Genomic DNA, 22,120 nt, shown 5'->3' on the forward strand with positions numbered 1-22,120 from the left:
TAGGCATACTCAATTCATTTCAGAATAGGCCTAGGCATACTCAATTCATTTCAGAATAGGCCTAGGCATACTCAATTCATTTCAGAATAGGCCTAGGCATACTCAATTAATTTCAGAATAGGCCTATGCATACTCAATTCAATTCAGAATAGGCCTAGGCATACTCTATTCATTTCAGAATAGGCCTAGGCATACTCAATTCATTTCAGAATAGGCCTAGGCATACTCAATTCATTTCAGAATAGGCCTAGGCATACTCAATTGGCACTTGGCAGAACTGTTATAAGTGAGCAGCCTACATGAAATTTAGCAACAATGACAACACTTTTTGGACCAGTTTCCCAATTTGGTTGTCCACTAAGTTTTGGTTTTGTGGAAATACAGTCATTAAAGTTGAGAACCAACTGTCTGTTCCAAGGTGGTCACTTTTGTTTTGTTTGTCACTCAGGATTGTCTTGCTTTTACAATAAACACTGAAAACTAACCAAACAGGTTTCACAATCTCACGTTACTTCGAAAGACCAGTCGTGGGGAGCGTTCATTCTTTATTTGGTTGTGGATGTGTCTCACAGGTCACTCCGTTTACCGAGGTAAGCCTTTATCTGTGTTTGTTTTCACATTTACTACACATATGACACTTCAGTGATATTTAAAATACACTCTTGGAAAACAAAAGGTGCTATCTAGAACCAAAAAGGGTTCTTCGGCTGTCCCCATAGGTAGAACCCTTTTGGGTTCCATGTAGAACCTTTTCCATAGAGGTTCTCTTATGTGGACAGCTGCATAACCCATTTGGAACCTTTTTTCTAAGTGTACCATAATAATGGGATACTCATGAAGGTCAAGAGGTCTGTGAGTTGATCTAGATTGTACCTCAGTTTTGCCTGGGCTACTGTTGTTGCCAAATACATCTTACTGTAAACATACTAGTTTTTGCAACTTGCATGACAATTCTTGAGTTTAATTTAGTAGGGTCTCCACTTGTATTGTGGTTTGCAATGACACGGAGCACGAATCAGTTCCCTACTAACACTGTTATTTACAGGATTATAGGGTTTTGTATGAAAATGAGTGATTTAGTCTGACTCTCTGATAGATCTAGTATTCAGTCTTTCTGAAAGAAGGTTGTAGACCGGTATTAATCCTACTGGTCGGTTTTTCTTCATGAGATTCTGCTGTCACACAGATTCCTGTCTCCCTGAGAACAACAACACCTCTCAATCTGACACCATGTACATTTGATCCACACCTGTATTTACAGGCCACAGTGTCACCTGAATCATCATAACACATTGGGTTTTAAGTTCATCTGGTCTTGCAATTTTTTTTAATTTACTTGTTGTTCATTAATACATTTATAGATGTAAAAATGTTTATGCCACTACCTTGACTATGTTGACTGGTTTAGTTTATAACCGTCTATGCACAAATGTTAAGCACTTCTACTCATTTATGCTTTACTTTTGATACAGAGAAGAAACATGACACCTGATTTGGACACCAAGGACCGCTGCTTTAGGGCCTTGCTTATCCAAGGCAATTTGGTCATTGCAGTAAGTTTGACAAATATGAAATAGTGAGGGGCAGTAGGTAGCCTAGTGGTTGGGCCAGTGACCTAAAGGTTGCTGGATTGAATCCCAGAGCTGACAAGATAAAAGTCTGTCGTTCTGCCCCTAAACAAGGCAGTTTACCCACTGTTCCCCGGTAGGCGATCATTGTAAATAATAATTTGTTCTTAACTGACTTGCTTGGTTAAATAAAGGTTTAAAAAAATAATTTAAAAAAAGATACCTCTGATATCATTTGTCTCAACAACTGACTAGGTATCCCCCTTCCCCCTCTGTTTTCAGTGCTGCGGGATTGCCTTGATGGCCATGTGTATCTTCTTCATATCGGATCGAGCCGGATTGTATGTTTTGGTCTATGCTACAGGAAATGACAGCATCTGGAGGGGAGCCTGGATAGGCCTTTTCACTGGGTTTGCCCTTTTCTGCACATCGATCTTTGGAATGCACGCCATAGTTGTGTCCAAAAGAAATATCCTACTTGCTGTGAGTTGTTCTGCTATACCCCTGTCACATCTCCAACAATAATATTTTAAATAATATATAATAATAATAATATATTTAAACACATTCTATGCCTCTATACTTATGCATGTGTATATGCCTCTATACTTATGTTATTAAAGGCATTCTAATATTATCCTTTTGACTGAAAAACATCATTGGTTTGGCCTGCTGGAACATTTGGCCAGAAAACCCATGACTCAGACATGTTTTTGTTTTAATGGTCTTACCTGCAGTACATCCTCCTGATGGTGATCATATATGCATTTGAGGTGGCATCAGCTATTACTGCTGCAACACATAAAGACTGGGTAAATCATTAAGATTAATATATTGTTAAAATGGTCTTGGCATATTATATTTCAGATTTTGCTACACTCAATATTATGATAAAAAAATGGAATTAGGGCTTCCGAGTGGTGCAGCAGTCTAAGGCACTACAGACCCTGGTTCGATCCCGGTCTGTATCATAACCGGCCGTGATCGGGAATCCCATAGGGCTTAACTGATTTGCCTAGTTAAATAAAGTTTAAATAAAAAATGTAAATAAAACCAGTGTTTGGCTATCTTCTCAACATTTTGATGCATCTCCTCAGTTTGTCCCTGAACTCTTCCTGAAGCAAATGCTACAGAACTACAACAAACCTCTACCAGATAATCTGCCCAGCACCCAGGACCAGATCTATGTAATCAACGGGATAACAGAAGCATGGAACCGGTTCATGACTGAGGTAGCGAGGCCTGCCTCACTGGTCACAGACATCAGTTCACCATTTAGTTTTGATTTGCATTTGGTTGAGTTGACAACTAACATAAATTCAATGTGAAATCAACAACAAATGTCACCATGTCATTGGATTTAAGTTCAAAGATGGGTGAGAAAAATATTAAATGTCCTTACATTGATGACTTTTTGCAAATCCAATCAGTTTTCCATATTGATTCAACATCAAATTTTGGGGTTGAAATGATGTGGAGACAACGTTGATTCAACCAGTTTTTACTCAGTGGTACTGACTACTTTATTATGATTTATTATTTACTTACTGTTCTATGCTATCACAGATTGGTAATGTAAAATCGTTTATGGTCTTGAACTGTCCCTATTAACTAACGCATTTTAGTAACCAGAGTGCTCCTCTTGCAGTCTAAATGCTGTGGAGTGTACGGGCCAGAGGATTGGGTGAAGTATGAGTCCCACTTCAGGCAGCAGAACACAGATGCTGATAATCCTTGGCCCAGACAATGCTGTCAGCAGGATGCTATGGGAGCCATCAGCCATTTAGAAGCCTGCAAAATTGGGGTTAGCCCTTTCCTGCATGCACAGGTAATTCTCAAAGCTGACTTTGTCAGTGACCACACTGAAATGTTCATCATCCCCTCATTATTGAGTGCCCCACACACCCCAAAAGACTGAGGGAGTGCAGCAAAAATGGTTTAGCAAAGGTCTAGCTAACAAGCTGGCTAGCAGTAAATAACGTTATCTAACGTTAGCTAGGATTGCCAGCGTGATAGATAATTTCATGCTACCATGAAAATACAAGTAATTGTTAATTGAAAAAAATCATAAGTAATATTTTTTATAAAGTGACTTACCGAGTTTTTATTGTGAATAGTTCTTCCATGAACGGACAATGAAGAATAATTTAATAACCCTTTTTTTTTTTGCATCGACATAAAGTGTGGTAAAATTATGGAGGTGCCTAGAGGGGTTATGCTGCATTAAACAGCACAATGCTCTAATATAAAATGTCATCTATCTTTCTTTTAGGGTTGTTATGATTACATTGCTGGTCCTTTGATTAGACACAGCTTTGGAGTCTCATGGTTTGGATTCGCCATATTGTGTTGGACAGTGAGTAGAGACTTCCTTATCCATTTGTATGCAATATTATAGTATTCAAACAAATCTGCACGACAGAAACAAATGTAGTTGCTCTAGCATTGAGACAATGTATGCATTAATCAAAATAAGTTTTGTTTCATCATGTAGACCTAAATAATGTAAAATGGCATTACTTAAAATTCTCCTTAAAAGGGCCAATCAGCAGTAGAAACAATATCAAAAAACGTCCCCATCACTGGATAGGGCTGGAGAAATATAATCACTCTCAATTTCAGAAACAGAGCAATGGATGCAAGACCTGACCATCCATGACATAACAATTGAAGTTCTAACCATGTTTTGAGGCTATACAGTGTTTGTTTACATTTACTTTATTTACAAACACTAGTCACTTTACCCCTACCTACAAGTAGAAATTAGCTTAACTAACCTGTACCCCCGCACATTGACTCGGTACCGGTGCCCCCTGTATATAGCCTCATTATTGTTATTTTATTCTTACTTTATTATAATCTTCTCTTTAGTTTATTTGGTAAATATTTTCTTAACTCTTTCTTGAACTGAATTGTTGGTTAAGGGCATGTAAGTAAGCATTTCACAGTAAATACCTGTTGTATTTGGCACATGTGATAAATAAAATCTGATTTGAGTTAAACAAGCTTATATTTTGGGTTCTGACGGAGTACAACAGTTAAACTAAGCTCATGAGTCATGAGAATCAGTGGGTACATTTAGCGAATTTATCATCTCAAAAATTGATCTAGCAACTGCTGATTGCCCCTTTAAATGTGGTGGGGAAAAAGAAGAAAAAAGCGACATGGAGAATTGGATCAACGGTTTTCTTTGTTTTCCCCTGCAGTTCTTTGTGATACTGGGAGTCATTTTCCACTACACTCAGTTGGATATCTGAGGGTGACCAACAAAGAAAGCTTCAAATAAACTTCAGTTCAGACCTACGAGTAAAGAAGTAATGCAAATATAACACTTTTTTTGTTATGATCAACTAATAACCTTACAATTCATTACATTTTAATGTCTCTAATCCAAATGAAAAGAACCAATAAATGTACTAAGTACAATTTTATTTTTCAAATGACCTTTCTCAAAAAAGTTAGGAAATTGTCCCATACAATAATCTGTACTGTTCATTTTTTGTTGCTATACATTAATACATTCAATTTTGCTCAATACAAAATTGTACAGATTACAAGTGTAGTATTATGTCAACACAGCTGCAAACAACCAGAATCCCTGTTCTGATATCTTTTTAAATCTTCACAACATTTAATGCATAGTGTTTGAGTCCTCTTTTTCACAATCTACACCATTGTAAGTGCCAGCACATCCATTTCCCTCAATTCCTTTTGGATTATAACTCAAAACATTTCTCAGCAAAGCTTTGCTTTTAAGATAAAGTTATCACATCAGACACTTTACTTTAGGTATTTCTGTCATCTGTCCTCCTCATTCTAAAAGAACATCGGACTTTACCAAAACATTACTTTACAAACCTATAAAGAGAACATACTGTCCATCTTAAAAGTAACAACAACAAAACAAATTAAAATGGGTCAAGTGTGTTAATGACCATCTATAGATTAATAATTGGATAAATAAATACTATTAGTGTCCATAATACAGTTAAAACTAAAAGAGCAGTTTTCTGCAGTTCTCATTACATAGAATGTTGAAAAACACTACCCTGATACTGTTAGGATAAAAGCTGATCACAGTGACAATAGCTGGACGTCAGCAGGTTCATACTATATGAAGTCATTATTCAGTTCGCAACATATTTAAGACATAAGGTATAACTAATTACAAAGTAGCTAGCTAGTACTGAAGGCACAACTCTCTTTGCCAAAAGGCAATCTTGTGATTGCTAATGACGAGATGTAAACAAATAAACTACCGGTACATGGCTTTTCTGAAATACCAATGGCTATATGGGTTGATGTAACATTTTCCTCTTTTGGGCTGTCTATCCTTCATATGCACATGACAAAATATGTCTAACATTTGATTTAAAAAAATATCATTTAAATATTGATAATTACTGCATGTGATTTGGGCTGAAGGAAATACACAACATTTTCACATACCACGAGTCCAGATTACTTCTTTTAGTGCAGGATAGAGAGGTGATTGGTGGAGCTTTGGAAACAAAGAAACTGTTCATTTCCCCAAATAGTTTCATATCAAAAGGTAGATTTATAGACCTAGTATTGTTCAAATCATGTACATAAGTCCAAGAACAGGGTGGATGAAAAGGAGGATAACCAGAGTAGTGTTGAGAAACATAGTCTGAGGTTAAACTGTCCGGTGTCTCATTCAATCTGCCTGTGGTTTCTGCTGTCAAATATCATGGACCTCCTCTGTGGCTGATAAAAGCAGCTGGTCGAGGTCTCCAGTCTCTGTCCACTCTTGGGTATTGTCATTTTGTTCTGCAGTGTCACCCCCTCTGGGGTCCTGAGGTTCTCTGCCATCTCTTTGGAAAAGACGTCAAGTGCTGATATTTCAGTTGGACGTCTGATGGGCGAGAGGATGAGCTTGGCATCATCCCCCAGTGGTGGGTGATCCATGATGGGAAAGGGTGGACTGAACAAGATGAGGCTCTGTGGTCTCTGGCGGTTCCTAAAGGATGGCCTTTGTAGAACAGTGGAACGTTCAGGTCTTGGAAAATCAGAAAAGGCCTCTGCATTGGAGGAGCGTTTTCTTCGTAGCACCGGTGGGTCTGAAGTAGGTGTAGTTTTATTAGTCTCTGTACATTTCTCTGCAATAGGCTGCCTTATCTGGGATTTGGGCACTGGCTCCTTATTCTCCAACTCCTCCTTTAGATCCCTCATAGAGGGAAGAAGAGGTACAGGATCTAGTTCATCTCCCCTGGTTTTTGTGAATTCTTTCTCTGGTCCCTTTCCTGCACCAGAGCCCTTGTCTTGCCTAGGATGAGGTATGTGGCTGTACTGCACCTTGGGGGGGATGACAGGCACGGCTTTGGCCTGACACGTTTTTACCATGAAGGCCGTCCTGACAGACGACACACTGACGGGGGCCGAGTTCCGGCGCACAGGGGCCTGTCGATGGCTCAGGAACAGCTCCAGTTCCTGGGACAGGCCGTTGGATTTGGTCTCAGACAGTGTCACTGCCCCTCTCTGAATGGAGGACAACTCAGCTGATTCAAGGTTTTGCTGATTGGAAATGTCTCTGATGCGTCGATGTCCTAAATCCAAATTGAGTGAGTAGGGCCTGTGTTTGGAAAAGCTGTTCTGCTCTATTTTTCCTGAATGAGATGCTTCAGAAGACATCTGTCTTTGAAACCTCTGGGAGGAGGAGGTGTTTTTCTGTTTGGCTGTGCAGCTGTTTCCTCTTTGTGTTCCAGTTGCATCATCACCAACCAGGGTGGTTTTGGAGGGTAAGGGAAGTAGATGTGTGACTTTGGTCTCTGTTTTGCTGCTGCATGCCTGGGACCTCTTTCCTGGGAACACTTCTATGCTCGTAAAAGGACATGATCCATTTGTTGATTTGTCATCTCTAGATAGAGGAGGAACGTTTAGTTCATTGGAGCTCAAACCTTCTCCTGCAGAACAAGACGATGACACATCTAGTTTTCCAAACAAATCCTTAAGTGTGGGTGAATGGAGAGGACTGGTCACCCACTGTTTGGTGGAGCTGAAGACCTCCTCCCAAGGTTCCTCCTCCAAGTCCTCCAACTCGGAGTGTCCTCCACATCCATCCTCATCGTCTTGGTGTGGTCGCCCCAAGGTGTTGTGGGGTCTTTCTTCCAAACATATTGAAAGCCTCTCAATGCCTCCCATGACAACTGACAAAGCATTCTTTCCATTGTCATGGAAAACCCCTTTGACCCCATCTTGACTTTTACTTTTCCCCGATGGCTCTTTTCCCTTCTCTGCTACAGACGTGCCTATGTCTGTTACGACATCCCCTGGCTGCAAACTTTTTGTGACCTGGCTTTGTTGAGTAGAATGTAAACTTGGCTCTGCGAGGTGAGTAACCACAGGCCGTGGCTTGACGAAAGTGGGTTTATCAGTTTCTGGGAGCTTAGATTTTGAGGAAGTGTGTAGTTTGTTTTTTGTTTTATGTGTTGAATCAGCAGCGTGTAGAGGTGTATTTTTCATATCTGTGCCAACCGTGAAATGTAACATTTTGTCATTTGGAAATTGTGTGTCTGAGGAGTGCTTTCTTGCTGAATGTGCTACAGTGTCAGCACCGTGATAGGTCAGCGCAGGCCTGGTGGGCATCAAAGGCTGTCCCTTATATAATAATGAGTGAGTTGGAAGGCTGCTTCTTCTTTTTGCTGGTGCATCTGGCATTTCCTTAACATCCTCACAAGTTTTCTTATTGGAACAGAAAACAGGCATTATCTCCTCGTCCATTATGTCAATCTCAGGCTCAGTAATTTTCAGCTCAAGATGGAGGTCAGACCACAGCTCTTCCTTGATAGGTAAAGATCCCAAATCCTGCAAAACATGAATTACAAATGCTTATTAAAGCGGCAGTCATTGTCATTGTGTTATTCTTTGTATATTATCTGTGATGAAGCACAGTGTTAAACTGGAGATTAAACATACCAGTTGTGTCAGTTCTTTTGGCTCATACTGTGGTGCTGGCGGGTTGTCCAGTTGTTCCCCAGGAAATTGCAGTTTCTCTTGATCTTCCTCTCTTGTGGTGGGAGTGGAAGACTGTCTCAGGTCAGATACTCCCACCTTCCCTTGAACATTGTTCACCTCTCCTTCACTTCTTGAAACTAATCAAATAAATAGATATGTAATTATTTTATTAATAGACAATATTACCATGGATGATGAGGAAGGTTTTTAATCTGAGCGCACACACACAGGCTTTTTTCTATGTAAACAGGTGAACATGACCTACCTTCTGTCACCCTTTTGAAACCTGCCTCCTCTCTGCTCCTCTCTGCTGGTCTCTCCTCCTTTTCCACTGGGGTTGAGCTGCTGTTACTGTAGATACTGCTCTCACTCACAACACTGCTCTCTCCAAGGGGGTGCTCTCTGTAACTTGAGCTGCCACTACTGTCACTCTGTTCTGACTGGGAGGTCTCTCTGCTTGGTTTCAGAGCAGCTGCAGCAGGCCTCTCCTTCCCTTGTGCCCTGCAGGGAGTGCTGTTGGAGCTGATGACTGCAGACACCCTCAGGGGCACAGACACAGCAAAGGGCTCTGATATGTTGAGAGCCTTGCGCTGATGCCTGGGGGAGGACTCTGGAAAGAGACTTCCAGGGAAGGAGGGCCTGGATGCACTGCTGTGGGTGGAGCCAGAACACAGCATCCTCCTGTTCTTAGGGGAGCTGGGCTGGCAGCTGCTGAGGTCATCCTCGCCTTTGAAAACCTTCAGTTGTTCGGGTAGAGCCTTCTGCTGTGGTGGTGAGACACTTGGAGAGCCCCTTCTCTTCATATTAGGGCTGCTGCCACCTGTGGCCTCGCTCAAACTCTTCATCTCAAACTCCCGCCTCTGGTCCTGTTCACTGACATCATGGAGCGTGCCAGATTCAAGTGTTCTGGATTTTATGCCGGGCGCAAAGAAACCGTTGGCCCCGCCTGCTGAGCTGAAATTTCCTGCCTTGTCATCATCTGTGTTGGAAATCAAATGAGAAGCAAATTGTTAGATACACATCATCTCAGCCTTATTTACAAAGCAAATTAAGATTTGTATATAGGAGAGAGAACTGCTGTGAGTAGATTTAATGATGACACAAGTGTTTTGTATACAATGTAGTGCATTCAGCCCCACCTGCCTGCAGAGAGCACAAAGAGTCCATGCTTCTCGCTGGTCGGATAGCTGCCTTTTCTGTGAACGAACAATATGGTCATGTTACTTTATTCTGTATCATAATCTCAATTATTTCAAGTAGCATGTTTATTTGTGTGATATTAATTTTCATTTGATCATTCAATTTATCATGGGAAACATAGTAAGATAGTACACATTTGCAACCTTGATATATCATTTAGCCTTAGCAGTGAAAAGGGGTTCACTATATTGGTTGATAAGCGTATTCATCATGCTTTACCTGTGATGTTCTGTGCTTTCATGAACACGCTCCCATTCCGGCTCAGTCTTCCCTTAGAGTCCGTCACAGACTTGCCCAGGTTGAAGATGAATTTCCACTTCTTCGATTTCCCAGAAACCTTTTCTCTGACAGACAGGGAGATGATGAAGTACGTTAACAACATGGCTTGTTCGGATGTTATTTGTTGAAGTTCGATGTGTGCATTGAAGAGCAGAAGCTAAATGTACAACAAAACAATACAAATTAACATACATATTGCTAAAACAGTACAATCAACCTAGACTTATTTTCAGGGTATTTTACTGTGTACTCTGTTTCGGGGTTATTGTTAGATTGTATACTATGTTTGACCAGGTGTTTTTGATTCATGTTTTCACTGCTAAATATATCCAGGTGCCTGGCAGCCCAGAGGAATGTGTATTAAGCATGTTTGTTAAGTATACTAAATAAATCAGTCAGTTGAATTCTCATTCATCTCACTTGGTATCCGATATGTCTATGACGGTATGGTATAGTGTGGCCGCGCTGGTGTCAGGTAGACTGTTCTCCCGTTCTCGTTCTTTCCGTGCTGGGTGGTTCGGGCTCAGGGAGCGGGCCTGGGCCTCCTCTAGGCTCATCAGCTTCATTGGCCCACCTTGGCCACTGATAGGAAGAGTGGCATACTTCTCCCCACACATCAAACTGGGTCCTGTAGCAAAACAATGTCTTTAAAAAAATTCCTTTTGGCATCAGGTAGAAAGGAGGACAGTAAATACAATGTGTTTTCCAATGGCAACATAAAATTAGGATACGAGGGCAACAAGCAAGAGGGCAACATTCAGGAAATCTCTAAATGCACACAATCAACACTTTCAAACAGTGTACCTTCTTTCGTTTTTATTGGTGCAGCTGCGTGGTTGAAGATCTGCTCAGTGTGATTTAAAATGAACTCAACCACAGTCTGCTGAACCCGCACCTCCTGGAAAGCCATGTCCCCATTGCAGGATGCAATTTCAATATCTTTCGAGCTTCAAAACACATAGCCAAACGAGAAAGTAGAAATGCTTTCAGTCACAACCAAGGAGGTATTTTACATTAAATATCAGCTGGAGTATAAATCAAACAAAATGGAAGAACAAAATATAGTTATCATACAAGTGTTTTAGTATGTTCTTGGATAAGATGATATTGGTTTGTGTACAATTAGTGTAGAGCTCACCGCAATAGGTTTGGAGCCCATACCAAGGCCAGGTTGCGGGTGTGCATGTTAGTCTGGGGACTTAAGGTGGCCAGGTGGGCCAGATGCTTGGTAAGATATTCCAGAGTCCTGAAGAGAGAGGACAAACACAATATGTTTAGCTTTTTAACCACATATAAACAATGGAAAGGTACATCACAGAGGCAGCAAAAGGGCTAAAGTGAGTTTTACCTAAAGTGGGGGAGTGGTAGCTCTTTAATGACTTCCTGGATATGTTGTAGCCTTTCATGATCCTCCTGGACTGAGACGGCGTCCTACACAGTAAAAGTCAAGTATTATCAATGTCGCTTGTCATTCTTTCTTTGAATGTGACTCACTATTAAAGGACTCAGTCCTAATATAAATCAAAGAGACATTCTGGTTAACAAAGTGGGCGCATTACAGACAGGTAGAGACCCTACCTCTTTGAGCAGTACTCACAGTGAATTTCTTGTAAAGCTCATAAGTGAGTAGGGGATTGGGTAGCTCCCTGAAGTACAGCTTGCACAAGGAGCCCACACAGTGGATGTCCTGGAGGTACACCTCCTTTGTGAGGTCAGGGCACAACTCAGAGCAAAATTCCTGTCTGTAAGTAATAACACAAACACATGGGTATCAATACATCTGGAGACGTATGACGCTTCCACACTCCTCTAGTAATGTATATGTATGTTTTGTAAGATTGAAATGTAGAAACGTGTGTTTGTATTGGTTATAAGTTGTCCAACAACTATCACAATGTCCTAAATCTATAAACTTACTGTTCAAACATGCTAAGTGTAGAGCACCAAACACCATCTGTGACTTCCTTGTCCTAATACTTTTGGAAGGCACTTTATGTGGCTAAAATAGTTACCTTAGTCGCTGGATATTTGAGGTGACTCCCGAGAGCCTGTATATTCCATCCACAACACCATGTTTCTCAATGAACTCTGCACATGTCCTTAAAACTTGAGGAACTGAAAAAAAAGATTGAAAAAAAGATTGTTTTAACCATACATTCAACATCAAAAGACACACATACATAGCAAACCAAATAAAAAGAATTGGAGGGTCCAGTCTGGCAACATACAGATTTTGAGCGGTGAAGGTCAACATATAACACTGTCGTCAATATGATTTTGTTTACTAAGTTATGTGAATACGCTATGATTTATGAGAGAAATCGTAATATAGGTTTTCTGTAATAGGCAACTTTTTCAGTCAAGGGAGGTGAATGGAAAACGTGGCAACTTGGGGTTTAGCAGTTAGGAAAATTCTGGCATTCCATTTCAACTGCGGACATGAAGCAGAAAGAGGAGTGCCTCTCTGAACAAGACAGGGTCAGTTTAAAGGTCCAATGCAGCCATTTTATCTCGATATCAGATCATTTCTGGGTCATGAGTAAGTACCTTATTGTGATTGTTTTCAATTAAAATGGTCAACAAGAAACAAAAATAGCTTTTTGGCTAGGACTGTCTGGGGGTGATTTGAGTGGGGAGGGGAAAACAGAAAACTTGCTGATTTTGGCAGAGAGGTTTGGATCTCTCTTATTGGTCTATTAACTAATTTACTGACGGTTGAGACCAAAATGCCATCCCACCAAAACAGGCAAACATTTCAAGCTGTATTTTCAAAAAGCTCTTACACTAAAAGGGCACAATCAATCATTTTCAGGATTTCACAGTATTATTCCAGCCTCGTATTGTGGAAATACAAATAAACCACACAAAATCACATTTTTTTGACAGCACTGGGCCTTTAATACTGTGTGTGCTATAAACAGAATCTGGATCTTTGGCTCATTCTTTGAGTCAACACTTTTTTTTCCATGGCAGAGAAGGATAGAGAAGGGCAGTTTGGGAGAAACCGAATGCCATTAGTATAAACTGTATCAGTACTTATTTCTTCTAAACATACTTTAGACAGTAGCTCTGCTTTTTATTCCATAAGGTTGTTGATTGTGAAGAAGGTGGAATTTCTCAGGAAGTAAAAGATGGTTTGTTTGTTTCAGAGGAAGTTGGACACACCCAATCCTTGCAGCTGGTATTACTTGTGACACTTCCTCTAATAGAAAACGGCCTTTCAAAATGTTACCACCCAATTCTCTATTGCTTTCGAAACTTTATTCCCTAGTGGGGTATCTATTTTCTTAAAATATGTTATCTACAATTCTGTATTCAAGAGGAACGTAGGGTCACTTTCTACACTAATATATAATTGGAAATCAAGGAACACCTTTATAATACATTTAAACTGAAAATAAAAAATGTATATCTCCTCTTTTGCACAGTATAGCATAGACTACAGCAGTTAATATGTTAGTCTACCTCCTTGCTATGCTGAAAGAAAAACAAACGGATATAGCTGACTTCGTTTTGCCAAAATGACTCCACTCTGGACTGAAATCGGGCAAACCATTATATTGAACAACCTTAGAAGAGAAATGTAGCTGTACAGTGCTCAATGTTCCTGTGAGCTCCTATTTTCCACAAGGAAAGCATGAGACACACAGCTCAACTTCCCACTTTGCTACCAGGCATTCCCACTTCACAGATACACTAGATGAGGCCCTTAAAACATATATGTATATACTTTATTTAACTAGGCAAGTCAGTTAAGAACAAATTCTTATTTTCAATGATGGTCTAGGAACAGTGGGTTAACTGTCATGTTCAGGGGCAGAATGCCTGATTTTTTACCTTGTCAGCTCGGGGATTCGTTCTTGCAACCGTTCGGTTACTAGTCCAACACTCTAACCACTAGGCTACCTGCCGCCCCATGATGAGGCCCTTCCCAGAACTCTTTACAATGAGATGAGGAACCATCTGGCCATTGGCGTGGCCCAGTGGCAGTGGATTGTTTAACATTTTAGCCACACAATGACAAACGTGGATGACTTGTCCCCAGAGAATGAAGAGCTATTGTATATCATCTATACAATACCTTATAGTGGCTCAGTGGCATAGATCAATGTCAGCTTAAACATTGTTTCCCTTACTTTCATAGTCTTAACATATCTCCTGAACAACACAACTCAACCTGAACAATACAATCAGTAAGCACATAGACATGAGGATGTCGCTGATATGCAGCTGAACATTAGCCAAGCAAAACGAAAACAATTCATTCCATCTTCGGAGCTTTGAAACAATCTGCCCAGAGTTTCCCATGGGCTGTATGAATGAAAGTCTGTTCTCCCACATCTGAACAGACACTCGCACTGACATGCCTGTGGTCAAAATGGTAGCTGCCTGGTCCGAATGGGATTTGATTCACCATTACTTTTGAGTATTTGCTCAGAACGAAACTCCTGCTTGCCTGGAAATCTTCTCGTGGATTCAAAAGGAATCTAAGAATACGGCTTATTGAATAAGATGCTGTTGATTGTTAAATTGGATAACATCCTCGTAGGTAAATTGTCGGTGTAAATGAAGTCATTATAAATATTCTTTCTCTTCCCTGTCTAGGGTCAGACAGAGTTAGTTACAGTCAACAAAAGCAGATATCATCACAAGCCACTTGTAATTAACAAATAAAAACTAAATATGATCATATTAGCCGTATACAGTAAATTATAGTCCCTTCTCCCCCTGTAACAGAAACATGTGTCTTGTGTAAAAAGGATCTACTTTATCAAATCTGTTTAGCTGTTAAATCGGTTCAATCTGTTCAAAGTAAAAGGTTTCCAAGTCACATCGCATGACCTCACTGAACTCTTTTTTTTAAAACCTCCATTCAAATACTATCTGGGTAAACACACCCATCCTCAAATTGTTGTCTGAATTATGATCAGTCGGCTGCTACTGCCCCGTGAACAGTGTTGCCCACCCAGAATCCTCACACAGAGACGGAGAGGGAGAGAGACAGAGAGAGAGGAAAGAGAGCAAGACGCAGGCCTCTTGGTGAGAAGTTGATAAAAACACCAGGAGCCACACCCTAAGTCACAAATCCCCTCTGTTATTGCGTAAAGGACTTAATGAAATGTAAAACATATGTCCATTGATTTTCCAAATTGCAACATACATCTGCATCACACACCTGAATAAACAAAATAATGTACTGTCTAACTGTTAACCATGTAAACAGCAGGGATCATTCCTAACCATTTTCACACTAAGTTGACCAAATCATCCAAAGCAGAGGTTTAACATATTCTCTGCCCGAAAACATAGGTGTTGAATAAGGCTCAATCTAATTCAGAATTCTCCTAGAACCTTAGAGGTGTTCCATACAGAACATGTATTGATAATTAAACTGCACGATTACATAGCGTGTCTGTCACTCAGTCTGTATCGAACAGTCATCGAGAATTCGCTGTGAATTTAGGAAAAGCAGTTCTCAGACCAAAGTACCAACATTGTAATAGCTCAATAAAAAATAAAAATGTCTACCTAATCTAGACCAAGTTGTTCAATTGTTAAGTGTTTGGTCTGAGAACACCTTTTCTCAATGTGGGTGGATTTGGGAGTGTTTTCTAAATCATCCTGTATTATTATTATTGTGTCATTATCATAACTATTATTATTTGTTATTTATTCAGGTTATTACTATGTCTAATAAATCTGAAAACATGAAATATGACAATGCCCTCAATAAATCCAGTACACATTAAATAATGACTATATATGGACCAATAATTGGGCTCTGTTGCTGTAACAGTTTGTTTGCATTCTGAATTCATGAGGTCATTATTATGGGACATGATGAAATCTGCTGAAATCTGCTAGAAAATAGAAGCAGCAGGAAAGGGAAGCAACATAATAAACATTGAAAGAAACTAGTTTACCGTCTTTTCCTGAATTCTGTAGATGTTCTGTCAAGTCACAGTCAAATGCATTGTCACATCCTTTCTTTTTGGACCTCTGCTTGGCTCCTTTATTCTTCATCTGGATCCAGTTATTAGTCCAGGAGTTCAGAACAAACAAATCCTCAAATATACAACCATTGATCCAAGACCCTGGGAAAGGCAAAAATTGTAGCCCAAAAGTAAAAACCATACAAACCGCCCAAAAAGGATTCATCCACTCACATCTTGACCAACGACACTAACAGTTTGGGAGACTGAAAAGTCCTTGTCAGAAGAATAAAGTTGACGTGACTTTTCCTTTTAGCTTTTTAGTGCTTTATACATTTCCAAATCAATCTAGCAAAAATAGAAGGGAAAAACCATAGTCAGTTATAATTGTGAAATATCTGGAAATGTGGATTGGGAAAGACAGTCTTCTGAAGAGATTTATTCCAGAAGGATTTGCAGAAACAGCATCAGAATTAGTTGGTTTCCTGTTGTAGTTTTTTTTACTCAGTCTGCCTCTGTCTTTTCTCGCTCCTCTTTTCCTTCCGCCCAGACACTCTCCCTTTTCTTTGGCTCCCCTGTATCTGTGGAGATGTACCCAGTGAGGCGCAGGAATATTGTTTCTGTGTTTGTTTCTTTATCCTTCTTGCTTCCAGTTTTCAATTTATCCATGTTTCGAAGGTCATGGTAGTTGTGGCACTGGAGTGGCACGGAGGTTAGAAATTTCAAGACTGTGAGAAGGGGAGGGAAGTGAAGTCAGGGGAGGGGAATAGCTGACTGCTGTTTCTCTGGTTTAGAGATTACTGACCCCTTTTATCCACACTTTTTTTGTTGCCATGGTCCTAACAGGAAATGTGCTCTCTGCCTTCCTGAATGCTCCCAAAGTACACAATTTCCTGTACAGAGAGCCTTGTTTGGAAAACAAAAACAGTTAAGAAGGAAGAGGGAAGTGGGGGGGGTGAGGGCTTGAAGGGCGCAGATGGGGAAAGGGGGGGAGGACACATGGTTCTTGTTACTGACTGCTTAGCCGTTTCATCATTTTCCCTCTACAGCAGACTGAAGCTTTCCAACCACGTGTTTAAAGCACGCTTCCTCCTATCGAAATAAATGTTCAACTGATAAGAATGAACCAATGCTTTAAAAAACAACATTAATACAATTAAGTAGGCCTAAATACACTGCTCAAAAAAATAAAGGGAACACTAAAATAACACATCCTAGATCTGAATGAATGAAATATTCTTATTAAATACTTTTTTCTTCACATAGTTGAATGTGCTGACAACAAAATCACACAAAAATTATCAATGGAAATGAAATTTATCAACACATGGAGGTCTGGATTTGGAGTCACACTCAAAATTAAAGTGGAAAACCACACTACAGGCTGATCCAACTTTGATGTAATGTCCTTAAAACAAGTCAAAATGAGGCTCAGTAGTGTGTGTGGCCTCCACGTGCCTGTTTGACCTCCCTAAAACACCTGGCGGATGGTCTCCTGAGGGATCTCCTCCCAGACCTGGACGAAAGCATCCGCCAACTCCTGGACGGTCTGTGGTGCAACGTGGCGTTGGTGGATGGAGCGAGACATGATGTCCCAGATGTGCTCAATTGGATTCAGGTCTGGGGAACGGGCGGGCCAGTCCATAGCATCAATGCCTTCCTCTTGCAGGAACTGCTGACACACTCCAGCCACATGAGGTCTAGCATTGTCTTGCATTAGGAGGAACCCAGGGCCAACCGCACCAGAATATGGTCTCACAAGGGGTCTAAGGATCTCATCTCGGTACCGAATGGCAGTCTGGCTACCTCTGGCGAGCACTTGGAGGGCTGTGCGGCCCCCCAAAGAAATGCCACCCCACACCATGACTGACCCACCACCAAACCGGTCATGCTGGAGGATGTTGCAGGCAACAGCACGTTCTCCACGGCGTCTCCAGACTCTGTCATGTGCTCAGTGTGAACCTGCTTTCATCTGTGAAGAGCACAGGGCGCCAGTGGCGAATTTTCCAATCTTGGTGTTCTCTGGAAAATGCCAAACGTCCTGCACGGTGTTGGGCTGTAAGCACAACCCCCACCTGTGGACGTCGGGCGCTCATACCACCCTCATGGAGTCAGTTTCTGACCGTTTGAGCAGACACATGCACATTTGTGGCCTGCTGGAGGTCATTTTGCAGGGCTCTGGCAGTGCTACTCCTGCTCTTCCTTGCACAAAGGAGGAGGTAGCGGTCCTGCTGCTGGGTTGTTGCCCTCCTTGTCTCCTGATGTACTGGCATGTCTCCTGATAGCGCCTCCATGCTCTGGACACTACGCTGACAGACACAGCAAACCTTCTTGCCACAACTCGCATTGATGTCCCATCCTGGATGAGCTGCACTACCTGAGCCACTTGTGTGGGTTGTAGACTCCGTCTCATGCTACCACTAGAGTGAAAGCACCTCCAGCATTCAAAAGTGACCAAAACATCAGCCAGGAAGCATAGGAACTGAGAAGTGGTCTGTGGTCACCACCTGTAGAACCACTCCTTTATTGGGGGTGTCTTACTAATTGCCTATAATTTCCACCTGTTGTCTATTCCATTTGCACAACAGCATGTGAAATGTATTGTCAATCAGTGTTGCTTCCTAAGTGGACAGTTTGATTTCACAGAAGTGTGATTGACTTGGAGTTACATTGTGTTGTTTAAGTGTTCCCTTTATTTTTTTGAGCAGTGTACAAGGCTACTGGGTATGTTGATTGACATTCAGGGTTTTCATTTAACATTGAAGCATAAAGCTGGATCTATAACACTAATGGTGTAGGATGTGAACTACTCAACATTAGACCATTTGAGGTCTGAAAACAGACATGAATGAACAATAACTTTAATGAACTGCTACAGTTATACATTTGTTTGATTTAAATTGTTTCTTGGAAATCTGTAGATCTGCTCAGTCTTTTTGCCCTCCTTGTTCAAACAAGAAATGACTACACTACCAAATGAATTCATTTTACATTACATGTGTCATTTAGCAGACACTCTTATCCAGAGCAACTTACAGGAGCAATTAGGGTTAAGTGCCGTGCTCAAGGGCACAGACAGATTTTTCACCAAGCCAGCTCTGGGATTCAAACCAGCAACCTTTCGGTTATTGGACCAACACTCTTAACGGCTAGGCTACCTGCCACCCTATTGACATACCATTGATGTTTCTTAGGTAGTGTCAGAGCCACACTGTATATAGAGTAAGGCCGTATTAGCACCTTAATTTAAATACAATTTTGGTGTTGTAACAAAACGAGAAATCCTCCTTCAATACCCTATGACTTGACCCACTGTAAACAAGCAAAACAGAGCAGTGAATTTAACAGATGTTTTTTACTGAATAAAATTCAGCATAATGTCTATCCAAGTCTGTACCGTGTTGTGTTAACAAATGGCACATCACTGGACATCTTCATAGGTTTTGAAAACTATCAGAAATAAACAGCACAATGCGGAAGTGTCAATTATCACTGAGCAATGGCTATGAAGTAGAAAGTGGCACTCATAGGAATGTTCAGACAGAAACCGCAATGAGTCAAAAAATATATATAGTTGAAGTCGGAAGTTTACAAACACAGGTTGGAATCATTAAAACTAGTTTTTCAACCACTCCACAAATTTCCTGTTAACAAACTATGGTTTTGGAAAGTCGGTTAGGACATCTACTTTGTGCATGACAAGTAATTTTTCCAACAATTGTTTACAGACAGATTATTTCACTGTATTACAATTCCAGTGGGTCAGATGTTAACATACACTAAGTTGACTGTGCCTTTAAACAGCTTGGAAAATTCCAGAAAATGATGTCATGGCTGTTGAAACCTCTGATTGACTCAAATGATGTCAATTGGAATCTATTAGTCTATTGGAGGTGTACCTGTGGATGTATTTCAAGGCCGGCCTTCAAAATCAGTACCTCTTTGCACGACATCATGGAGAAATCAAAATAAATCAGCCAAGACCTCAGAAAACAAATTCTAGACCTCCACAAGTCTGGTTCATCCTTGGGAGCAATTTCCAAATCCCTGAAGTTCACCTGTACAAACAATAGTATGCAAGTATAAACACCATGGGACCACGCAGCCATCATACCGCTCAGGAAGGAGAAGCGTTCTGTCGCCTAGAAATGGACGTACTTTGTTGCGAAAAGTGCGAATCAATCCCAGAACAGCAGCAAAGGACCTTGTTGAGATGGAGGAAACAAGTATAAAAGTATCTATATCCACAGTAAAACGAGTCCTATATCGAAAAAAAAAAGCCAGACTACGGTTTGTAACTGCACATGGAGACAAAGATCGTACTTTTTGGAGAAATGTCCTCTGGTCTGATGAAACAAAAATAGAACTGTTTGGCCATAATGACCATCGTTATGTTTGGCGGGAAAAGGGGGATGCTTGCAAGCCAAAGAACACCATCTCAACCATGAAGCACAGGGGTGGCAGAATCATGTTGTGGGGGTGCTTTGCTGCAGGAGGGACTGGTGCACTTCACAAAATAGATGGCATCATGAGAAGGAAAAGTATGTGGATATATTGAAGCAACATCTCAAGACATCAGTCAGGAAGTTAAAGCTCTGACAAAGTTAAAGCTCTGACAAAGCTCTAGAGTTCCTTTGTGGAGATGGGAGAACCTTCCAGAAGAACACCATCTCTGCAGCACTCCACCAATCAAGCCTTTATGGTAGTGGCCAGACGGAAGCCACTCCTCAGTAAAGGACAGGACAGCCCGCTTGGAGTTTGCCAAAAGGAACCTAAAGACTCTCAGACCATGAAAAACAAGAATCTGTGGTGTAAAGAAACCAAGATTGAATGCCAAGCGTCACATCTGGAGGAAACCTGGCACCATCCCTACGGTGAAGCATGGTGATAGCAACATCATGCTGTGGGGGTGTTTTTCAGCGGCAGGGACTGGGAGACTAGTCAGGATTGAGGCAAAGATGAACAGAGAAAAGTACAGAGAGATCCTTGATGAAGAGCGCTCTGGAGCAGTTTAGGACCTCAGAGTGGGGTGAAGGTTCACCTTCTAACAAGACAATGACCCTAAGCACACAGCCAAGACAATGCAGGAGTAGCTTCAGGACAAGTCTCTGAATGTGCTTGAGTGGCCCAGCTAGAGCCCTGACTTGAAGCCGATTGAACATCTCTGGAGACCTGAAAATAGCTGTGCAGCAACGCTCCCCATCCAACCTGACAGAGCTTGAGATGATCTGCAGAGAAGAATGGGAGGACCTCCCCAAATACAGGTGTGCCAAGCTTGTAGCATCATAACCAAGAAGAGTCGATGCTGTAATTGCTGCCAAAGTTGCTTCAACAAAGTACTGACTAAAGGGTCTGAATACTTAAGCAACTCTGACATCAGTTTATTTGCAGTAAATTAGCAAACATTTCTTAACCTTTTTTTGCTTTGTCATTATGGGGTATTGTGTGTAGATTGATGAGGGGTGATGAGGGGAGATTGATGAGGGGAACAAGGGGAACAAGGCTGTAACATAACAAAATGTGGAAAAAGTCAAGGGGTCTGTATACTTTCTGAAGGCACTGTATGACTGTCATGTAGGGTCAAATAAGGGTGTTTTCAGTTATAGTAGTTGTAAGTTATAACTCAGGCCCATAGCTTTTCCAGGTGAGATCATGTCAGGACCCTTACTTTAGCACCAGGTCTTTAGCCATAAGGGTTATTTAATGGAGCATTTGTTTTTGCTTAAAAGAAAGTTTCCAGTCAAGTGACCAGGCCTGCTGAGCCATATCTAACAACCCACACAGGGAGTCAACAGTTTCGACATATCCCATTGCCTTCATTGGTATTTTTTCCAAGGACAGCTGACTAATAGTACATGTAAGTAGGAGGTATTGCCGTGGCGTTATCCTTATTCTAAGCCCTTTATGTCGGCTGTAGTGTGAAGTTGGCTTACATTTCAAATCCTACATCCTATGGTATCGTGTGATATCTTGTTTGCTGGGCTCAAAGCTTAAAGTTTCCAATGGTGCTCTGGCCATCCTGGCCTCCATTGAACTGCTTTCTTTCTGCACAACAGGAAAAAGGGATGACATCATTTTGTCCATACAAAGGCTCAGACATCACACTCCTTCCCCTCTTTGAGTCCCTCCACAAGACTGTACTGGTGAAACTAGTGTTCCTTTCAG

At 41.1% G+C, this 22,120-nt stretch overlaps 2 protein-coding genes across 3 annotated transcripts in view; one reads left to right on the plus strand and one right to left on the minus strand.

The window, feature by feature from the left end:
* The first annotated feature begins 511 nt into the window (after positions 1 to 511).
* Positions 512 to 22,120, plus strand: part of LOC118385023 (uroplakin-1b-like) — a 33,642-nt gene continuing 12,033 nt past the window's right edge. Inside the window, exons 1-8 of one of the 2 annotated variants that reach the window (XM_035771803.2) lie at positions 512 to 590; positions 1,473 to 1,553; positions 1,851 to 2,051; positions 2,306 to 2,380; positions 2,666 to 2,800; positions 3,217 to 3,396; positions 3,841 to 3,924; positions 4,775 to 4,999. In XM_035771803.2, the coding sequence (XP_035627696.1) occupies positions 1,482 to 1,553; positions 1,851 to 2,051; positions 2,306 to 2,380; positions 2,666 to 2,800; positions 3,217 to 3,396; positions 3,841 to 3,924; positions 4,775 to 4,825 (798 nt within the window). In that variant the 5' untranslated portion in view covers positions 512 to 590; positions 1,473 to 1,481 and the 3' untranslated portion in view covers positions 4,826 to 4,999. Of the gene's footprint in view, positions 591 to 1,472; positions 1,554 to 1,850; positions 2,052 to 2,305; positions 2,381 to 2,665; positions 2,801 to 3,216; positions 3,397 to 3,840; positions 3,925 to 4,774; positions 5,000 to 22,120 lie in introns of those variants that run through there. The other variant, XM_052520823.1, reaches the window with a different exon arrangement.
* On the minus strand, positions 4,981 to 16,719 carry LOC118385021 (rho GTPase-activating protein 31). The gene is made up of 12 exons (XM_035771799.2): positions 15,947 to 16,719; positions 12,035 to 12,137; positions 11,620 to 11,764; positions 11,371 to 11,453; positions 11,161 to 11,268; positions 10,827 to 10,969; positions 10,443 to 10,650; positions 9,963 to 10,087; positions 9,683 to 9,739; positions 8,809 to 9,522; positions 8,505 to 8,680; positions 4,981 to 8,393 (listed from the first exon to the last, which is right to left on the minus strand). Exons 1-12 carry the CDS (start codon positions 16,179 to 16,181, stop codon positions 6,243 to 6,245), a joined length of 4,248 nt encoding a protein of 1,415 aa, XP_035627692.1. The 5' UTR covers positions 16,182 to 16,719; the 3' UTR covers positions 4,981 to 6,242.

This window comes from Oncorhynchus keta, chromosome 6 (assembly GCF_023373465.1).
Source record: "Oncorhynchus keta strain PuntledgeMale-10-30-2019 chromosome 6, Oket_V2, whole genome shotgun sequence".
Lineage (NCBI taxonomy): Eukaryota > Metazoa > Chordata > Actinopteri > Salmoniformes > Salmonidae > Oncorhynchus > Oncorhynchus keta.

Coding starts and splice junctions, on each gene's coding strand:
- LOC118385021 (XM_035771799.2), bottom strand. CDS start 16,181: ATGAATCCTTTTTGGGCGGTTTGTATGGTTTTTACTTTTGGGCTACAA. Junction 11,454..11,619: donor AGCTTTACAAGAAATTCACT/GTGAGTACTGCT, acceptor TTTACTGTGTAG/GACGCCGTCTCAGTCCAGGA. Junction 8,681..8,808: donor TTTCAAAAGGGTGACAGAAG/GTAGGTCATGTT, acceptor TTATTTGATTAG/TTTCAAGAAGTGAAGGAGAG.